General features: G+C 42.8%; 1 protein-coding gene across 1 annotated transcript in view; it reads right to left on the minus strand.

Moving 5' to 3' along the window:
* Positions 1–21057, minus strand: part of lrig1 (leucine-rich repeats and immunoglobulin-like domains 1) — a 36706-nt gene extending 15649 nt beyond the window's left edge. The window contains exons 1-5 of the mRNA XM_067588048.1: positions 19993–21057; positions 8602–8673; positions 7328–7402; positions 1543–1680; positions 1030–1173 (exon numbers count right to left, since the gene is read on the minus strand). Coding sequence (XP_067444149.1) covers positions 1030–1173; positions 1543–1680; positions 7328–7402; positions 8602–8673; positions 19993–20300 — 737 coding nt within the window. The 5' untranslated portion in view covers positions 20301–21057. The remainder of the gene's footprint in view (positions 1–1029; positions 1174–1542; positions 1681–7327; positions 7403–8601; positions 8674–19992) is intronic.
* Positions 21058–22034: the final 977 nt, after the last annotated feature.

The following is a 22034-nucleotide window of genomic DNA, read 5'->3' on the forward strand; positions in this document are numbered from 1 at the left end:
TCAATGCAGGAAACCAAACTTTTTTTCTTTTGACTGATGAATATTTTGCCCCCATTCTACATGAGCATCCATCACACTGAAGTCAAAACCAAAGAATCCTGCAGCCTGCATGCCTCAGTTGGAGCATTTTGTTATCAACAAACCCCTCAGGTTAACAGGCATTCCTCTGTGGTGTCCTTTCCACCTGTGGCCAGAGCTGTATACCCACAGGCTATAGCTTACAAACAGGGGCCAAGCTACGGCCCTGTGAATTAACAGTGATTCTAAAAAACAAAAAGTATAACATTTTAAAAGATTTTAAAAGAACACAGTCTTTATTCTGCATATGACGCCAGAGTTGTCTTTGCATGTAACAGTGAATGAGTACATCTGGTGTATGTGTGTGTGTGTGTGTGTAAAGGTTATAAAAGCCCTCAGGTTGGCAAAGATAAACATCCTCACAGGTTCTTTTGTGCCTAATGTGCATCACCGCTAGCATGTGCAGATACAGTGTCACCGGGGCCACCTGTCCAACAATAGGCACCTGGGGAAACTGCTGGAGCCACAATGAGGGAGACTCCCATTATGTGAGTCCCTTCATTCGCCAGAATGGAGGTGTTGAGCTACAGATGTGTCGACCTCGCTGAGACACTGGAGGGAAGTTTGACGAAGATAATGAAGCACGGTGTGGGGAATGAACTAACCACATTGGGGATATGGAAGAAAGCAATAAATCACTGATAATGTGGCTCTGGTGTTTACCTAGTCAGACCTTATCCACCCCTAGAGGTATAGCTCACACTAATAGCGTTCCAAATGTTAAAAGCTCGATCAACAGACACTACAAACTCCTCTTCCTTCAAACTCTTAATTCTTTTCTTTCTGTCATGTCTCCAAAGGCTACAACTGGGAAACCTATTCATTTTCAGCCCAAACACAAATGTCAAAAATATATTGTTTTTGCAGGGCGAACAGTTCTGACAGATCATAACAGGACCTTGTCAGCACACTAACTACGTTGTTAAACTGATGAAATCCAGTGGTACTCACAGCTGGGTGAGCCTCGGGAGCTGGAAGGCTCTCACGGGGATCTGGCTGATGCGGTTTCGGCTCAGTCTCAGGACCTGTAGAGTGGAGCCCAGATGGTCCAGAGCACCAAGCTCCAAAACATTGATCTTGTTGTTGCTCAGGTACCTGAACACAGACACAGCACATTGTGACATTAAAGGTTTATACCAAACCTCAAACATGTGAACATTAATAGCACCATTTCTGTGTCTCTTCAGTTAGTTTACATACTTCTTGTATGCTGTAATCACGCTGTTACCACATGTTGTTATCAATACACTCTATGTTTCTTTTGTATTGATATTTTGGATACAGATGTTAGGGATATCCAATGGCAACACTACTGTGTGCACTGTTTTCTGCTTTTTTAATTTTTCGATTTATATTAACTGCTGCAAGAACTGAATGTCCCCACAGAGACCATTAAAGAGTCTGCTCTTTTTTGAATAGCCACATTGTTAGTGATGAATGTGTTATGTGCCACAGTAAACTTACAGGTCTCTGATTTGGAGGCCTGCAGGAAAGCACTGCCCTCGTAGCTCAGTGATGTCATTATTGCCCAGGTCCAGGGTTTCCACGGAAACAAGTTCTTTGGTCCGTCTGCCGTCGATACTGCGGATCTTGTTATGATGTCTGGAAAATAATAAAAAACAGACATGAAGACATTAGGTGTGGTTGACAATCCTACTCACAGACATACAGCTTGACCCGGCGTGTCCAAACCAACCGAAAAAATATTACACTGCTCAAGTTCAGTGTCCCTTTCTCATCACCCATGGAAGACACTCCAAATCCTTTATCTTCTCTAAGCCCACTCAGGCACAAAGAAAGAAGAGTACACAGAACAAAGTGGTCTTCGTCCACCGCAAAATGTGTACTTTAAGAGCTTCCAAACAGAGGCTGGCCTTCTTTAAACAATTCCAAAGACACCTGTGCTTCTCGCAAAATCTATTAGATAGATGGAGTCTCAGTGATCAACCAGAGCCACTTGAAGGGGGATTTCGGAGTACTTCAGTGTGTGATGGAATGGAGATGGCTGTGTGATTCTCATGAAGGTCTAGCCATTATCACGGTCCTAATCTACCTAAGACAAAGGAGCAGGAGCAACTGAGTAGATAACAGAAAAAACAAAACTTAACCATCATGAAAAGATGCAAAAAAACCCCCAATGAATACTCTGAAAAAAATGGGCTGCTGCTGTGCCTGAAGACAGAGAAATGCAGTAGTGTGCCCCCCTCTTTCTAGTTCAACATTTCCTAAACTGACTAGAAAAACAGAACCATCATACTTTCAAGACTCTCTACACAAGGAAACGCTCTATAAAGATGCCTCCGCTCTATTTTGTGAGGCCTTGTTAACTTGGATGAGCCTGCACAGATTTCGGGAGGGGGGGGGGGTTGAACAAAGTCCATTTCACGTAGACATGAGGAGAAAGATTGAAGAAGATTAAGATTAAGAAAGTAAAAGACACCGTCCCAGTCATTACCCTACAATACAGAACGGAAGGGGATTGTAAGAAACATGAGTGACAGACACAAACTCACAAGCACAAACTCACGTGTCAGCAGAGAACATGGGAGGCCACACAGGGCACGCAAGAAACACAAACACAGCTCTACTCTACTGAAAACACACACATCGACAAATGTACACAGAAGGTATATTATATGCAAAACAGACAGACACACATCTGTCTTGTTGGATCAGTGGTCTCTGTGTGTATATGTGTGTGTGTGTGTCTGAAGGCCAGTGTTATATGAGCATACATGAAAGCTAGTGACAAATATGACACATGCCTGTGTGCTAACTAGGGACGGGAATGTCATTTAATATCACTGTCATTCACCTGACTAGTCTAAAAGAAGAGAGACAAGTGAGAGCGAGTCAACAAGAGAGATTAAATTAAGTACTTTAATTTGATACCTGTTTAATTTATGAAGCGTCGAATCACATATCTTAAGATCAACTCACTTGACCCGTGAAGAGTTTGGTAATGTTTGAATGCAAAACCAACAGCAGAGACAATAAACAACTAAACAAAAGACTTAACTCGATACTTAATGAAAGCTCAGCATTATTATTCTGACTGGTTAACTTCCCAGGATTGTGCGTGTTTGACAGAACGAACAAGAGAGAGAGAGAGAGAGAGAGCAGGTGTTCCACCAGTCAAACTCCATCATAACAAGGTCAGTCCCTCCTTCCTTTCTAGCCTTCAGCAAGCAGACTGACACACACACACACACACACACACACACACACACGCACACACACAGTCATTTATTGGTGTCTGAGAGGAGGAGGGGTCGCACCACAGTGCCCACCTGAATAAACAGTGGCAGAAATGGTTAAGGATGAGCCATGCAAGCACACATGTGCAAACACCCACACACACACACACACACACACACACACACACAACACAAATAACAAATGCACACATGGGACAGACCGACAGACAGTGGCTACAGTGAGCAGAGGAGGGAGGGAGGGAAGGAATGGGGGAGGAGAAAAGGAGGGGGAGAATGAAGGGGTGAGGTGGGGTCAACAGCTGGTGACCTCTGCTGGGAAAAACAGATCAGTCTCAAACTGGTGGGAGAGGTTGACCTCTCTCACTCTTTCTCTCGCCCAGTTCTGCTTCCACCACTCAAACCAAATTCCCTCTCTCTCTCTCTCTCGCTCTCTCTCTCTCTCTCTCTCTCTCTCTCTCTCTCTCTCTCTCTCTCTCTCTCTCTCTCTCCCTCCCACAGTCAAGAGCCCAGCTGTGTGTGTGAAAGACAGATAAAGCGTCGGCGCTCAGTGTGTTTGAAGTCCGGACATACAATAGTAGCGTTTATAAAAACTGATTATCATACGGCCAGTGACATTTCTGATAAAGAGGAGCTCCGTTTGCTCTTGTTCCCTTTGAAGTCCAGGGGCTTTATTCGCTCTTGATTCCACTTAATTCCAAATCTCATTACCCTGCCCCATTGACCATCTGATTACCATGAGCCCGGCTCATTTTGACACTTCTTTTGATGTATGGAAAGTGCATCAGCGGTTTACACTAGTATTCCCATTCTCCTGTTTCCAGTGTCATCTTTGGGGGCGATTGTTTGGCCCGTCCCTTCTCGTTTGAAGCTGGCGGTCGGGACAAAAGGAGAATTATTTCAAAATCAGACCATCCAGCGGGCCATATGATTTCTATCCCGAGCTGTTTTAAAGGCCTTCTTTGATGTTGACTGAGCAGGCGATGAGCACAATGGGAAAGTTTGTGCTGCTCTGCTGTCACTTTGACACTGTGTTTTTAAAACGTTTTTGTTGCTTCTTTTTTTGGCCATCCTGCTGTGGCATTCTGGGAGTCTGCGGGGTATCACTGGTCTCGCCAAGTGCATTGTGGGACTGTGAGAGCCTGGCATATGGTCTTTGGTTGGTTCACCAGAAGCTTCAACATGCTTTACATTTACAAGACATTCTTGGTAAGACGCTTCTCTGAGTTCTCTGCTAATACAAACTCCAGTGATTGGCCCGAAGAAACGTTTAAACTGTAACGATACAACACACAGTCAGGCTTATCTGTGCCTAATGAATTCCACAAGAGCGCCAGAGATCAAAAGAAGCTGCCAGACAAGTGTAAAAGAGGAAGGAGGTGAAAAGGAATCACCGCTCAACCAAGCAAGAGATGAAGAAGAAAGAAAAAAGAGCGGATGCAAAGAAATCCAACCCACTCACCTATCCCTTCTTAGTTCACCCATTCTCAAATTTTTCTACTTCTTTCATAACTTTCAGCATTTAGAAAACCAAAAATGTTCATTATCATAAAATTCTGGAGATATGTAATTCAGTTTAGATTCTGAATGTGTTAAATTCTACAAACATCATTGACTTTGTCATTTCCATCAGTCAGTGCAAACATGAACCATCATTAGCAACTAGCCAGATGATACACTTGAAGACTCAGTGGCAGTCAGACTGTCAAGACAGTGGTAACCGCATATAATGGGATCTCAGCCTTTTGGAGAGGTCACTGTTGGATAAAGGGGCTGAAGACAGATTCTCTATCCATTTGCTCCATATGTGTGTATGTAGGTAGGTGTGTGTGTGTGTGTGTGTGATTAAGTGCATGTGTGTGTGTGCAAACCACTGTCTCACACAAACTTGTAGTCAGACGGCATTCCAGACCATCTTCAACCTGCTGCCTCTGCCAGAGCAGATACACAGAAACTGTCTGACTCTAGAGGGCTTGTTGGTTGGGGAGTGGAGACAGAGTGCATTGGCTTTACTTTTGGGAATAACCCTGTGTGGGCGTTCATCTCTTGCTTCCCTTTTTCCTTCAATTCACCTCTCCTTACCCTCCAACTGCCTCCTCCACAACTTCTTCAGAACCGTTCCTCTTTCGACACGTTGTGATGTCACCCTGATCTGACGCTATTTCACATCCCCTATCCCTCCCTCCCTCCCTGCTTTCTCATCCTTCCTCCCCTGCCCACTGTTACCCATTTTACTGTAAGCCATGTGACTGACAGCTGCAGCTGCAAGTGCTTCAGCAGGCCTTCGCTTCAGCTGTGTGGCTTTGTAAATATCCGACCCTCCCTCTAGCCTCCACTCCCATCAGGCCTAGAGGCCTTCCCCTAGCAACAGGCTTCGAGTAAGGCCAAAAAAAGACACCCCGATCATTTGGAGGGGCTGCGACTCACACAGTTTGAGCAAGTAAAGGTGAACTTCTGCTCCAATCTATTATGTATAAAAATTAAAAAGGAGTTTGTGCTGGACCCTACAGATAATAATTTCAAATGAACAACTTTAATAGCTCAAATGTTTTGGAAACTTATAACAGATAAATGTCAGAGTTGTTTCATAAATCCTAGAACTCCCCCTTACTAACTGTAGCAGAAGTATTCTGACCACATAACTGCGTAATGATCAATTCTGAGAAGCAGGCAGATGACATACAGGGAGAGGCGAAGGTATGACTCCCACAAAGCTCACCACTGAAAATGATATGACGATGACCAGTGTTACAGGAACCAGCAGCTGCATACTTTACTACCAGGCAATCAGCAGGCATGCTAGCAAGGTGTGAAAGAAAATACACAGAGTGAAGCTAATGGTTAGCGCTAGACTAGCTGAGGGGGGTCAGACTTTCTTGTTTCAGGATGATTGAGATGTAAGAATGTTCCCCAGTCACACCAGGGGAAAAAAACTATGGCACGCTGGAAAACAACAGTCCACCCAACAGATGATACAGCTGGAAAACTATCAGGATTGTACATATGCCTTTGTGTGTGTGTGTGTGTGTGTGTGTAGAATCTAAAACATACTAAGAACAACTGTGAATTATCTTGCTATAAGAAGTGTAACAAGCTCTCATATCAGCTTCGACATTTTGATTTTTATCTCAGAGACTATATTTTGGTCTAACCTTGGAAAGCCTCTCTGTTTTTTTGTGGCTTGCATTCCTTTCAACATTCTTGAGCATCATAGTAACACACAAAATTGTTGGTATAGAGATAAGATTAAAGACTTAAATAAAAGTGTTGAATGGATAATGAGCTCTGGCTCATGTAAGTACGGTGTTTGCCATTTCTTTAAGTACCACTACCACAACTATTATTAGTTTATTTTCTGAAATTTAACTTCCAACCAATAACAGTAATATGAACTGCACATGTATTACCATAATCATAATATTTCCCTGAAACTTTGCATTTACTGTCTTCCAAACTGCAGCTTGAATCAAGTTAACAAACTCTCATCATGATTTTCCTTCAACAGAGTAAAAATTAAGGCTGTTGATGGACTACCGAGCTCAGGTTTGTGACATACACAAGCGCACACACGCCTTTCCCAAATAGGGCAGTAAATCTCCAGTGAGATGCCAATGCAGGCAGCCCCTAAAGGCACAGTTTCACAACTGGGAGCAACCAAGTTGGAACTATATACGAGCTGACACTCCAAGCAGCCAGCACTGCTAACTGTAGACAAGACCACATGGCCAGCTAATACGACTAGTCAGTTACTTGACCACATACTAATGGCTCCAGACAGAACTCCATATTGATGCCAACAGAGCTCAAGTGGAAAGATTTTTGTTCTAGTTTTATGTAATCAAGTCACATTCATACCTTACGTTTATACATACTAATGCAGTATTACCTCTGACATGTAAAAGCATTTGCATCCTCGACAGATGTCAAGAGACTATTTCAAGAGCATTTCAAAGAGGCCACTGACCTAAGAATACAGTAACAGAGAGCCAGATAATTCTGGTACCATGTTAAGCAGTAAGTGGGGCGGTACTCACAGGTAGAGCGATACAATCTTGGAAGCAGCCTGTCCTAAATCTGGTATGGAGGTCAGCTCATTGTGGTCCAGCCGCCTGAAAGTGACAAACACACACAGTGGTAGGTTAGAGAACAAAACTGTTTATGGAGGAAAACAAAAAAATGCACATGGATGTTGTGTTATAAGGTTAGAGGACTTCACAAAGACATTTTTTTCTCCACGTAGACCAGACATTTCTAAAGTGGGAAAATCAGGAGCAGAATTTGTAGTCTTACTGGTGAAATTAAACAAAAACACAAATCCTTATTTTGAATCCCCAAATATCCACACAATGAAATGCAAAGGTGTCTGAATGCAGTTGATGTTTAAACGGAGACTGTATCAGACTAAAGCCACACTCAATGTTCTTGTTGTTTCTACACAAATTGTACATGCTAGTTGAGATGTCACAGTGTTGTTGGGAATATCCCACATGCTCAATCACGAGGCTAAGTTCAATCTAACCGTGTGTAAATCAAAAGATTTAAAACACTACTTGTCACGTCTGCCACACAGCAAGTAGCAAGTCATCCTTTTAAAAACCAAAAATAACATGAGAGTAAAACAGATGTCAAGGAGCGTATGACTGACTGACCGGCCTGCCAAAGATGTCACCAGTGTGTGTATCACCGGTTAGCTTGTGTATGAGTGTGTATGTGTCTTGTGTACTGGTGCTGAGTGACACAGAGCCAAGTCCTCTCCTCACCATATAAAATATTTACAAGGCCAGCGTTGGCCACAGTATCAGGTGGTGGAGGGGAGGCTTAATATAGAAAACCACCACTTTATTCTCAATTGAACTTAGTTCAAGGCAACACATACAAGGATGCTGCTAGGAAGTAGAGTGGCAACCATGGACATTACACAATGTCTACACAGGCTGCTTAGCGAAAGCAGCACTTAAGCCGAGCAGCAGCGGCTTCATTCCTATTTCTGTGTCTGTGTACGATGCGTTCGGGCACAGAATTGTGTAGGTCACATGTGTTTTTGACAGCACTTGGAGCGCAAACATGGGACAAAACAAATCCTGAGGGCTGTACATTAGAAAGCATTCATAGTTTTGCTTCCAATTTTCTCATTTTACATTTCCAATCGATGTAGTACTACACTAAGTCCAGTCAACAGACAAAGATACACACATCCTAGCTAAATGTCTGGTGTAAAGTGACACACATGATTTCACAACAGTTTTCCCTGCATGTGTGCATGTGCTCTAAATATTCAGGTGTGTGTTTCCTGTGGGTGAATACTTACAGCTCTCGTAAGTTGGGAAGGTTGGCGAAGGATTCTACATTGATGGCGGTCAGCTTGTTGTGGCCAAAATTTCTGAAAAAAAGAAAGGAAGATGTTAATATAAGAGGTAGTTAACTTTCCTTTTATTCTTAATAGCAATCAGGGAAGAACAATTAACTGTAAAACACATCAGCAGCACAACAATATTTTTCATTACTTTTATTATACTTGTCATGGGCATTTTTCAGTTTTTCAGATTTTAATCGATATCAACAATTATTTCTCCCATTTGACAAACAGCCTCATCCATCCACATTAAGTATGCCTGAAAACACTGCAGTACATCCATTCAGCTGGCCTTCAAGGGGGGCCAGATCAATACTATTGATACAGAGTGTCTCACGCTCCTGGCTCACTTTCCAACATAACCCACAGGCCATTCATCTGCAGCAGTCAATTTGCACTTTAGGCTAACAGTGTATTTAATAGCTGGCACTTGACTTGTACAGAGGCTTATTAGAGAGTGATTTGTCCAGTGATATAGCATTACCTCCGTCAGAGAGCGAGTGAGTGAGGAGGGGGTATGCGTGCGCACCTAACACACATCTGCATTTCAGATTGAGCTTCCCACGACATATGAAACAAATTTATTTTCATGCATAAACAAGTGCTATCTCTGTCTCTCTCATACACACACACATACACACACACACACACACACGCACACACACCTCCTGCCTGCCTGGCTGGCGCGCAGCCTGTTGGCAGAGAGGAGGCTGCAGTGAGAGCGCTGTTTGTGTTTGTGTGGTGGGGTTAGGCTAGGCAAGACAAAGGGAGCCCACAGCTCAGAGCCGCCTGCCTCCCGCCCCTCCATCCCTCTGTCCAGACGTGAGAGACGGCCCAGGAATGTTTCACAGGCCTGCAGAGAGATGGCTGCTTGTTCCCAGAGACTGGGGACACTTTTACCTGATGCAACACATTCCTCATCCTCTCATCCCATAGTGGCCTTGGAAGACCCCTTTGGGGGGGGAAAAAAGGGGGTTGGGGGGGGGGCTGAACTCTGTGGCTAGATACGGTTAGCATTAAATTTTAAGTCATGTAATACAACAAGAGCTGCGATTTCATGTCACTGATTCCTCATTATAGAGAAAGTAGGAATGGATATTGGATATTGGAATGGATAAGAAAGCTAATGCGAGGAGGCTGGGTCAGTACCACATCATACACGCTCCACTTCTTAATACTATTTATGCCTATCAATCTCAATCTCCGTCTCACTTGACAGATTTCCCTTTCTTGTCTTCTGTGCTTGATTGCAGATAATGACAGTTTCCCTCCCCTGTTCTTTCTCCCTGTGTGTGTGTATCTGTGTGTGTGTGTGTGTGTGACGAGATAATAGCAGAGCATGTGTCTGCCCTCCAGGCACAGGCTTGACAGGGAGGTGTGCATGTGTGTCTATGTAATGATCATTTACTGGGGCACCTCCCATTGTGGCCCAGATCACTAAATTGTCGTCCCCTGCAACAGGAGGCAATTACCTCGTTATGGTGAAGCTAAGTGAAAAATGACACAGCTTTCCTATGGGCCACCTCTGCCCGGAGGTATGTATATTCAGCCAACACACACACACACACACACACACACAGCACAAACAGGATGAACTTGGGAGAGCACTGTCATCTAAAAGAGCAATCAGAAGTTTCTACACAACCTGCATTTGGCGCCTAACAGATCAAGGAATTCTACTAGTGAACCTTGCTTAACAAGCAAATTAAGATTTATGCAGGAATATCACCTCCAAAGAACTTTTTTTTAGCATGTAAAGGTGGGGGAGGCTGGTTATGCTCATACAGTATTCACAGGCATGAAACTCAAAGCTTAAAATAAAGAACAGGACAAAACAGAACAAAGGGATGACTAAGAAAAAAAGTAAATCACGTTTGAGAGCCAAACCTGCCGTACTGGTGCTAAAGGCCACAGCAACAAACAAAACTGGTCCTTTGTGTGTGTGTACGCAAGCATGCATGTGCCTCTTTCTCAGTCACCTATAGTGTTTACACAACTCCACTTCATTCAGTCAGATTTATTTTCTTGCCTATCAGATAAGTTTCACAGCGTTTTAACACCTACTGTATGAGGCCATGGTGATAACGCTGGTTTCCCTCCCTCCTCACCCGCTTCCTTCCCCCGATTCTCATGTGGATGGGGGAGGGGGGGGGTGGACTCCAGCGCTAAGTGTGGTTAATGCTTTCCAGAAAGTGACCTTACAATCATGCCGTTTCTAGAGGAATTTGCCGAGTTGGGATCAGAGGCCTAGAAGTCATTAGAGTTTCTGACTGTTTCACAGAAAAGAAAACCCAGCAGAAACAAGCCTGCTGAGAAGAATGAGAACCTTCCGAAAGAACCCGTCCAACACGTCGCTACGTGCAGAGAACAAACCAGCGATGGCACAACACGTCTTCCATAAATGTACCTCATATAATCCAACCAGGCAGAAAAGGATGTATGGTTGAGACAGGAACAGACGCTGTGATTAAACATGGCAAACACTACAAAGTGATTTGGTTCTTTAGTGCCTCAAACATTGCATTCCGTTGTATGGTACAAATAGTTTATACAAATGGGCAGGGCTGTTTGACATTAGTCAGCGGGAGCAAAATCAAAAGCACTCTTAGCCAAGTACTTAACCAAAGAAAAGTGTGTGATAATTTAAGGCCGCATGTTGAGCCAAACACCAATTTTCCCACTGAATTCAAGCTGTTCTGACTGGTGCGCTGCAGCCAGGTGGGCAGTTTGTACATTCATTAAATCTTTTAAAAGGGCAATAAATAAACAGGATTATCAAATAGCATATCTAATAATCCTGTTACCACCCTTTCACTAACAGTTGTTTTTCAGGCATCATTTAAATGTCATTTAAATTGCTTCATAAATGTTCTAAAAAAAACAATAAAAAAAAAAACGATACATTTATTTCACAATTCTAATACAATTCTATGACTCCATTCAACATGGTTCCTCTTTCAACTGTAAACATATTCAAATTAAAAATAAATATAAAAAATAAACAAGTATAAAAACACGTAACACTAACCATCTGTTCTAAACTGCACCAGTCGACATTTGACTGTGTTCTAGCAAACTGCTGCCAATCAGCGAACACATCGGTCAGCATAACCTCTTTTCTGTCAGCAGGACTGGAGAGACACGGAACGAGAGGGCAGCTGGAGTGAGGGCTGGTCTGGGATGAAGAGATGTAGTTAGACTTCCACTTCCAACCCCACCCAGCCACCACAACCCGAACACCTCCCCGCACATTACAAACAATAACCACAAACACTGAGGAGAGAGAAGCTTCTCGATTTATCCTGAGACCGCGTTCAGACTGAAAACTGCCCTGCGTTAAAACTGTACGAGGGGCTGTGGTGGCGGTGGTGGTGTTGGCGGTGGTGGAGGCATGTTGTTTGAAGTACCGGTGAGACAATGAAACACGAACCAGGAAGTCAAGTTGAAGTTACAGATTAATTCATTTACAGATTTATCGGAAGCCAAAACACTTTGTAAAACTCACAGACGGGATTTTACAACTGCCCCAATTCAAATGAGCGGGAGGGCTGCGTTTTTTCACACAGAGCTTATATTGGTCTGAACTCCCCCCGAAGTCAGCCAATTGCAGGAAGGATACATGGGCAATATGAAACATTAACTTCAATCTTGGCCTGCCTAGCAAAGATATCTTCACAAAACAAAGTGATAAATTCATAATAGGCCGCCTGACTACGCAAGAGGTCTTAGGAAAAAAAAAAAAAAAGTAGGGCTCAGCGCCTGCAGTAGACCGTCATTGCTGGACCATGTAGCTGATTTGACATATAAAACTCATTAAAAGGCTTTAAAAAATAGCTGTGTTATGGGTGCTGTGGGAGTAGAGGAAAGCTGGGAGTACAACAGTGATGTTATAGCGTATGACACTATGCTTGTAAGTCAGTGCGCAGTCTGTGTGTGGGAGAGGGGAGATATGGGGAGGGAGGAATAGAGCAGGGACTTACACACACAGAAATACATCATCATTATCTTTCCCATTTCTATCATAGATAAATGCGGCGTGAACTTTGCTCGTTGTAAGTGTGAAGTGATGTCAGTGATGAGCCTTCTGTAGTCCAGCTGGGAGACAAAGGCCCTTTAATGTGGTCGATTTCAAAGCATCATAAAACTAGTCAAATAATAACCTGCGTGTCAGAGAGCCAGACGCACACATACACACACCAGTCTTCCCGTCATTAAGGGCCGGTTTATAGCCAGCCAACTGCAGTGAGAGTGTACACAAAGCTAACACCAGCTCCAGGCCACCATTTTACACACCAGTCAAACAGAGGAAGGAGACCGGCAGAGAAAAAAAAGCCAGTATCTTATCAACTTTGACAAGGTTAAAAGCATAAGCCGACGTACAAGATTTGCTATAATAATGATGAATGGGATATGCTAAAACCTGAGTTAGAACAGTAGGTGTAACGTCTTGAGAGGGTGAGGAGAACTTAGGTGCAACATCAGAGAAAAAGTAGCACTGATGGGGTCAGCATATTTCACCATTTGCATTGCAGATTCCCACCGCCCCCACACACACACACACACACACACACACACACACAACTCAACAAAGGAGTTGCTCCGGCTTTTGAAATCAGTCAGGCTAGGAGCGTGACTCAGTTTCTGAAGTTTTCCGTGGCAGGAAGGCGGGCCACATCTTGGGGCCATGTGCACTGCCGATCTCCGCGCTGCTGGTTTCGGGGCTGAAAGCAGGAGATGGAGCCGGGCACTCCAAACAAACAGGGAGAAGGTTGGGAAAAAGGTCTGCGCTTGCCCGAGGCACTGCATGAACCCATGGCCAGGCCTAACGACGCCAGCCTGGACACTCCAGATGAGAACCCCCAAAACACTCAAGATGTCCACGCTGCATGTGCACACATTGTCCACACACACACACACACACACATACATACACATGCTCCTGCATTAAATACTGGATTCTAGTGTGATAACATTGTAATTTCTTACAAATGGCGCCAGACTATTTCATTATGAGTAAAAGGAAATGAGTGTCCCCAATTAATCTGAAAGAATAACATAAATACGGTGTTTCTTCAGTGGGGCTATTGTTTTAGTACTGTGCAGACGGCTGACCTTATGCTCTCAACTTCAAAGTGAACAAAAAGACAAATTGTTAGTCCTTTTTTTCCTACTTATTGTTTATTATGCTAGGAGAGCAACATTCTGCAATAATTACTGTAGCCAGTGGAGAAAGAAAAGTGTCTAAATAGTGGACCATGCTATCTTCTCAATCTAAGTCCATGTGAATGTGTGTCTGTCTAGACAGTGGAGCTCTGATGCTCCTTTGGTCTCTACAGTATCAGAAAGTACAGAGGTTTGACAAAAAAAAATGTTTGGCCCAACTAAGCAGTCACAGCTCCACTCACTTCTCAAAGGACTGCTTGTTTTCTGGGGAGAAGCTGCTTCACTTGCACAGTACCTCCAGCTTTCTGTCCAAGTCACGCTTTTTTTCTAACATCTTCTCCAGATTTCCAAACTCTTACCAGATGTAGAGAATTCACAGATGATTCATCGATCAAACCCACTTTGTAGACACCGACTTCGGGGGAGAGGGAAAGGGGAAAAAAACTTGGCGCCCTCAAGTGTCTTCACAAAAGGGCCATCTATTCTACTGACTGGATTCCTGTAGAATGACTTGTGGCAGCAGCTGTTTGATTGTCATCAAAGCCAGTGCAAGGCCATGAGCTCATTCCGTATCTTCATGTTAATGTCAGCCTTTATCTGTTGTTATTAGAGTCGGGGGCTAAACCTTAGCTGTTCCTTCCTAATTCCTCATAACAGCTTATGTTCTGCGCGAATCATCGTAATTGGTTAAAAGAGGATCATTTACAATAAAAGAAATAGATTGCTGCTTTAAATTTCCACATAGCAACGCTCTGTACTTTTACCGTCTGACACCAAACAGCCTGATAAGGGAGGAAAAAGTGAAGAGCAGCTGATAAAAATCAGTGCCAATGATAATATCATCCTAAACCCTTCCAAACGCTCGAGTTGTGACTTTAAAATATCTGCCAGAGGACATGTGAGTCAGGGAAACTATGACAATAAACAAACTTGGTATAATCACTCCCAATACCACAAGATTAGAGGGCTGCGTAGAGAGAAATGCCCTTGAAACCACAAGGGGCTAAACCCTGCTGAGTGCTGCTGCTGCTGCGTCTCTTTCCATGTGCCCAAAGGTTCATCTGATCAAGCAAGAGTAAGAAGCATTTCTGCAGTTACATCTGTCAGTCTTCACAGTATATAAAGCTCAAACATACTAACAGTAACAATGGTAGAAACACTAAACCAAGGGCAGGGATAGTGTTACTGTGGCAAATTATTTTGCATGCTTATTAATAGGTTAGATGAAGACAAAACACTCCCTAAAAATAAAGTTGTTTCTGACAATATGTGACATTCAAGCAGACTGTCGTGTTAACTTTTATTTTCATCTGGGTTTCTTCAGTGTGTTACAACATGTGTGACGGCGGTTGAGGTTTCTGACCACTGACAGGACTTTCACCAACTAGTGGAACCAGCTTGAAGGCAGCAGCGGCAGACCGTGACATTGACAAAACACTTCCATGCAGTGGGCGGAAAATGTCCCCCCACCCCCACCTCCCCTCATATTCCCCCCAGGCCAGGTGATCTGCAACCCCACCCTCTGCCGACCAGTCCACAACCAGCCAGCTGAGCTCCCGGCCCCTTTCAGGAAACCACCAACACAAACCCATTTCCTGAGGGCAGAAGCCAAAACCAACTATTGGGGGTGGTGTTTACCAATAAGGCTGTACTGTGAGGTTTAAGGCTAAGGCTTGGGGTTGAGTAGCAGCAGAACGTTTGGTGTACACCGAGCATTGTGGCCAGTACATTAGGACACTTTGGAAACCACTTGGAAAATGCTGGGTTACAAAGGGGATCATTCAGCTTTTGGCTTTTTTCTTGCTTTAGACCAGAGTTCTTTAAGTTGGTGATACAAGGAATCAACTCTGACAAACATAAATAAAGTCAAACACCATAAAAGCTTTCTGTAATCCTACAATGAAAAAAAAAACCCATCAAAATTACAATCTCACATGAGAAACGACGGACAGAGGCTGGCAAACAGAGACCATGTATCTGCTTTATCTCTATCCACCCACAGCGATTGCAGCCAAAATTAGTAATGCTCATGCTTTTATTTACTTGCAAAATCCCATTATGCCGGTGGCACTGTGGGCAAAAGTGCCTTTTATACACATTACTGTGGCTGCAAATAAGATAAGGCACCACTCCTGAGAGGGAATATGTGACTGTGTGAGAGTAAACTTGATTTGAATGTTGTTAGGCTATTCATCAATCAGAAACAATGGATAAACATCTGAGACTGGTGGTCAGTTTGTTAAATGTTACAGGCACTGATGTAAAACAGCAAAAGATATCTTTGACAAAGAGAGTGTTTAGAATATACAGCTTGGAAATTCATGACTAGACAAGTTTAAAAGAAGTGAAAAGAACAGTGCGGTCATAGCAACATACACTGTAGTAAATTATTGTTTTTTTCTTCTTTAAGGGTTTGTTCCACACTTAGTCAATCACACATCTTCCCCACAACCATCTCTCCTTATTAGGCCAGTCTGCTCTGCCAGGATGTGCCAACATGTTTGTTCTCTAGAATACTCATCAAGGCCACTTTCTCACAGAGGACCATTAAAATCAGGGTCCTGAAGGGTGATTATTTGGACAACTGGAAAGCATTATGGATTTTTTTTCTCCACCTAGAGCTGTGGCTGTGTTTGTTCATCAGAGGACCTCGGGCTGCTACTGATGGATAAACTGCAGGCAACACATCTCCCACAATCACCCACCTCCTCTGGGCCTGTATTCATCAAACGATATCAGATTAACTGAATGACTAGAAATGACTAAAAACAGTCCAAACAGAGACTAGGGGGCGAAAGGGCATTATAGAGCTTCCTACACCCACTTCATTCCATTTATATATACAGTTGTCAAAAATTTGATGCAGGAAAAACGACAAAAAGAAAAGATATGGAGGACAGTGTCACTTTGGGGGCATGAGAAGCTACTTGTGCACAGCTAAAAACTAGCAATACATTTATACAATTCATTTCCCAAAAGTTTTTACCAGCTGAGTTTGATCCAACACTGTACATTATACTGTTTGGTCAGAACACCTTGGTTGTTCATAAGAGTGTACATCCATTAAATGTGCCTTCCACAAAGTGTGATCATACTGCTGTCTGTTATCATTTGCCACCAGCTCAAAACTCCTACCAGCCTTCCAACTCTCCTACATCCAGGTGAAGACAGGATGACTCTCTTTAAGACCTTTTTCCCCACCATGAGATGCTGGATAAATGCAGGTCCTGAGCTACGACTGCAGTCTTCATTACTGTAATACCGGTTAACTTTACGAGCCTGTATAAAGATAATTGCAACATTTGCGTGACAGCGCAGTGGCTCTTCACCCACACAAAAGGATGGAAAATGTATCTGAAGCTGGACTTAGCCTCTCTGCTTGAAACCACCTTAATTCTAAAGATAACAAAGCGGAACACAGAGGTACTTTTTAAGTCTTCATGTAGTCGTAGAAAGCACTCATATATGTAAAACTAATTGAGGAGCTGCTTATTGGTTAACAACTGCGGTCACAAATGCTTTAGACATTTATGTAACAGTCAAAATCCTACAGGTGTTTCAGATTATTTAGACTTTCATCTGCATTATGTAGGAGTGACAGAGAGGCAAAGTGGCCTGGGTGACTTGTGTTTATTGACACCCACCAACGCTGTCCTCCCTCCCTACCACTACTACTGCTGCTGCTCCCTCCCTGGGGTAAACATAACAGAGACTGTTGATTCCACACTGATTTCACTTGGCTCAGATGCCAAAATGTAGAGACGGACAAACGCACTAAAACCAAGACATTGTGCAAATAGACACTCGGTCAGCTCTACTGACGGGATAAAACTGTAATTGTTGCACATTATATCCCTTGCTATATCAACTTGTCTTTTGCAACAATACTATTGACTAATATACACCCACAGCCAGCACATTCTTGTGCACAGGCAGCACTCAAAACTAATATAACAACTTTCAACTCACTACACAAAAAGTAATTTCATCCACTCAAGTGGACAGGACTTGCTGCAAGGTACCTTATAATGGGATCACATTCGGCCACAAGTGAAATTGTTCATACTTGTCTCTTTGGGTTTACAGTAATCATTCACTAATCTGGCTCATTCACAGACCCCGGAGGAATAAAGCTGGTTCCCTTTGAGTTACCTGCCAACACAATGTGACTATCTCAAAGTGGTGTGGAAATATGCAACCTAGGTGTTTTAAACGATAATTCAAAGCCATAAAGCCATTCCCTTTGAAAACAAGATTGTGGGTCCTTAAATCTTGACAGATAAGGTTTGGCTAAGATAATAGAAGTAGACTTGGAGAGAGAGACACAGCTCACTAAGTACCCTGGTGTTATGCAAACCAAAAGGTTTAGGGCAGCTGTTTCAGATGGGACACTTGTTCCACAGTTAGTTGTGCATTGTCCATGAGGACAGGAGGAGTAGTGTGTGTCTGCGTACATGCATGATAAACAGCAACTGCACTTGAACTTGGATAAATGGTGCTTCAGGGCAACGAGGCTACCCGGGCACAAGTGCCGTTATTCATGTTTTTAGAGGACTTTTTAAAAGTTGCATTCCTCACTTCCCAGGGGAAGACAAACTGCCTAACACAGGAACCTGGGAGCCAGAGGAGTCTTTGGTCTTTAACCCCATGTTCCCAGTAACACACATACACACTCACACACACAAACAGATGCTGAAAATCCTGTAACAAGACGCCTAATTGTCACTGAGGACTCACAATTGCCACTGGACATGATGCGGTGAGAGCCAAAATGTTGATTGGAAGGACAGAGAGTAGTGTTGTCTGTAAATAAATTGTGTCATTCAGCGTGATGAAGTGCTGAGGTTCCCTAAACATTGGAGGATGTTCCATAAAAATGCCTCAAATTGGCTCATTTCCTAAATGAACTGGCAGACAGGGGCTCAACTGTTGTCGGTCTTGCTTAATTTACAAGAAATCCAATTTGTAAACTATGGACAATGAGCAAGCAATATAGCAACAGGAATTAGGATAATACCTGCCACAAATCTCACTGAATAAAGCAGAGGTTTATTTGTTGTGACATGTTCAGGTCTATTTGTTTACTCACCCTGCAGGAACTGTTCATTTACATAGAAAACAGATTACATTTTTAGATACACAAATTAGAATGCACATGTCAAGCATCCATGTGCCAGAAACTATGAAAGATATGAAAATTCATCAACCAATGGACTGAGAGTAAATACATTTTAAATGAGAGGAAATGTAAATTAAGATACTTTTTTAAGATACTAGAATTAGATAAATACAGAAAAAAAAGTCTTATATGGCAATTTAAACCTAAAAATTGTTTTTCTACCTGGCAGGACAGTTAGAAGGCAAATACAAAGCTCTTTTTATTATTCACAATAACTCAATGAGCCCGAGAACAAAGCATTTCACCAGCTACTAATTGAAGTTCACTAGCAGAGTGCCCTTCCATAAATGTTGTATGTGCCTCTTCTTGCAGTTATCATTAGACCTGTTAAGTCTCTGTCAGTAAAAGTCATCATCCCTGATTAAATAAGCACAAATGCAAAACAACATCAGAGAATGTTGGAATACACAGTAAGTCCTACAATATTAATTAGGCCTAACGTTAAGCTCAATTAGGAAACTTTTTTTTTTTTACCTGAGTTGCCCTCTTGCTAAAGATAAGGTGAATACTTCATTCATGAATTGCATAAACAATCCTAATCAAGTTACAACACGGTAACGACTGTTAAAACAGTGCTGCTGGTGGGTTGTTCCACTGGTTTCCAGAGTGGGGTGCAGGGACCTCCGGGGGACTTTAATAAGGTAACAAGGGGTCCCCAACATAATGAGGAGCAACGGTTTAATTTTACTCTTAACTTACTCTAAGTTACTGTTGTTGAGAAGGAATAAAGATTGTTATTCTGACAATTGGTATCATTCTCCCTGCTACAATTCATAGACAATTATGCAACTCAAAGCAAAATCACAAAAATCTTCTCAGACAGGATTCCTTGAGAGAAAACCGTGTCAACTGAGGTCCACTGCCTAGTGGCGATTTTGTTGGTGTCTTTGACAAAACGTTTAACGTCTCTTTGCTATTATACACTTTACCTTTCTTTACAAACATTGTTATCCCGTTTTGGGCTGGTCAATAAATAGGTTACAGCAACTAAGCGCTTTACTTACAAGGAAACAGTCCGGACTGGAAGGTCCACAGGCGTAGCTGTCAGCTCCAGGTTACTACAGTCCACTGAATCTCCGTTGCAGGTACAGTTCTGGGCACACGGCACATCTGAACTCAATCCATAACTGATAAACAGTTCGACCGACAAAATTAAATAAAAAACACAACGAGAAACATATCCAAATCGTCCCGGGGACGCCGCCATTTTGTATCCAGTTTTAATAGCGCGGCCGCTGAGCTCTCTCCTCGTACCCACAAACTGGAATATTAATGGAGCTTCGGGAAGACTTGAATGCCTTTTATAGCACATTAATTGTCTTCTTGTAATGCAGAGGCTAACACAAACAACTGGGTTGCAGTAAAACGTTTTCCATCCCAGTAACAGTCATTTAGGACACAAGTTCGCAGTCCAACTTTCTCCTCTGGTGTCCGACGCGGGCTAAAATCAAAGGTGGTTCATAGATTAACCAGCATAAGTACATTTATACGTCGCCCTGGGTTTAAATTTAAGTTGCAGGAGTGTGTCCATAAAAGGCTAAACACTACTTTCTCGAAAGGACCACTACTTTTGATGACATGTTTGAAAACATGCAACAACAAGCAAGAAAAAAAAAACTGTTAAAGGACACAGTGCGTCCGAAGAACTCTCACAATAATCGTTGATAGACGGAACAGCAGCAAAACTGTTAAAAACTTGGCAAGACAGTGAATTCTGAGAGGTAATAAATGTCCACCACAAAGTTGAAGTTGAGCAAATAAGTTTTAGACCCGCAGTGCCAAAAAAACCTCCAGCGCTGGTCTCTCAAGCCGAGCGCTGTATATCGTCCAAATCTCACCAGCGCTTCGCCGCTGTTAGCTGCGTAAATCCAACTTTGAAATACACACTCAGTCTTCTCCAGAAGAGCTCAACCAACAGTTTATCAGGTGCAGTCTGTGGTCACAAAATCTCGACGATCCGATTAATAGCAAAATAGACTCCCCCCCTCCTTCAGACCATGTACCACCACCATGAGTTTTTTCCTTTCTTGAGTTACTTTTCCTTTTTTTCTGGGTGATCGGCGTAGTCCCACGTTGGATGCACAACAGCGATTCCAGGATCCTCCCACAGCTCGTCGCGATTGGCTGTCGTGAGTTGACGGGCGGGTCAAGTCCTAACCTCATTGGTCGTTTCGGGTTCTCGGTGTATTGCGGAGTTGGAGAGCCTTTGAAAGGCTGTCACTCAGCGGTTGCTGGCCCCGCCTGTGTTTCCCACCCCGGGGTGTGAAACCGCACCACCTCCTCACACTCTCACTGCTTCTTAAAGAGACAATCACCAAGATCAAGCTCTGTAATCGCATTATAACAAGCCGTAATAACATAATTGGTTTGAACACCATAACAATTTAATTTGAAGTGTTTGTAAAACCAAGATTCAGATGTAAAAAAAGAAGAAAGTTAGAGGGGAGGTAAAGGACAGTTAGCTATGTTTTACCATAAAATGTTCACACAAGGAATTTAAGCCTAATTCTACTAATTAGACGTCTACTAGTGCAGTCAATGGCTATTGTGTTAATAGGTGTGCCTCCACCAGTTTATCTTAACCTCACCCAACATCTCTGTAAACCACCAGTTACTGCAAGCATTTATAACATCCAATTAACTTGATGTGCCCACGTGCCCACAAACTGTTCTGTTTACCACATTGTGAAGCATTTTCTCCCTTAGTTCACTTGAGGTAAACATGAAGAGTTTAACAGCCATGTGTGTGTCTGTGCGTACTTGGGTCTGGTAAATAAGATACAATTCCAACTAGAGATGTGAGTCCAACTGAGTAATGTGCATTTGCTTGTATTTGGCACTGTTTGAGTTTTTGTGCATCTATGGGCAGTGGTGGACATATAAGTACATTGTCCTTATGTACAGTTTTATATAGGTGTACTTTACCCGAGTATTACCATTTTATAACACTTCATACTTCAACTGCACTAAAGTTCAGAGACAAATATTATACTTTTTATTCCACTTCAGTCATTTGGCTGCAATAGTCAGTACACAATTGATTAAA

Source organism: Thunnus thynnus, chromosome 4 (genome assembly GCF_963924715.1).
Source record: "Thunnus thynnus chromosome 4, fThuThy2.1, whole genome shotgun sequence".
Taxonomy (NCBI): Eukaryota; Metazoa; Chordata; class Actinopteri; order Scombriformes; family Scombridae; genus Thunnus; species Thunnus thynnus.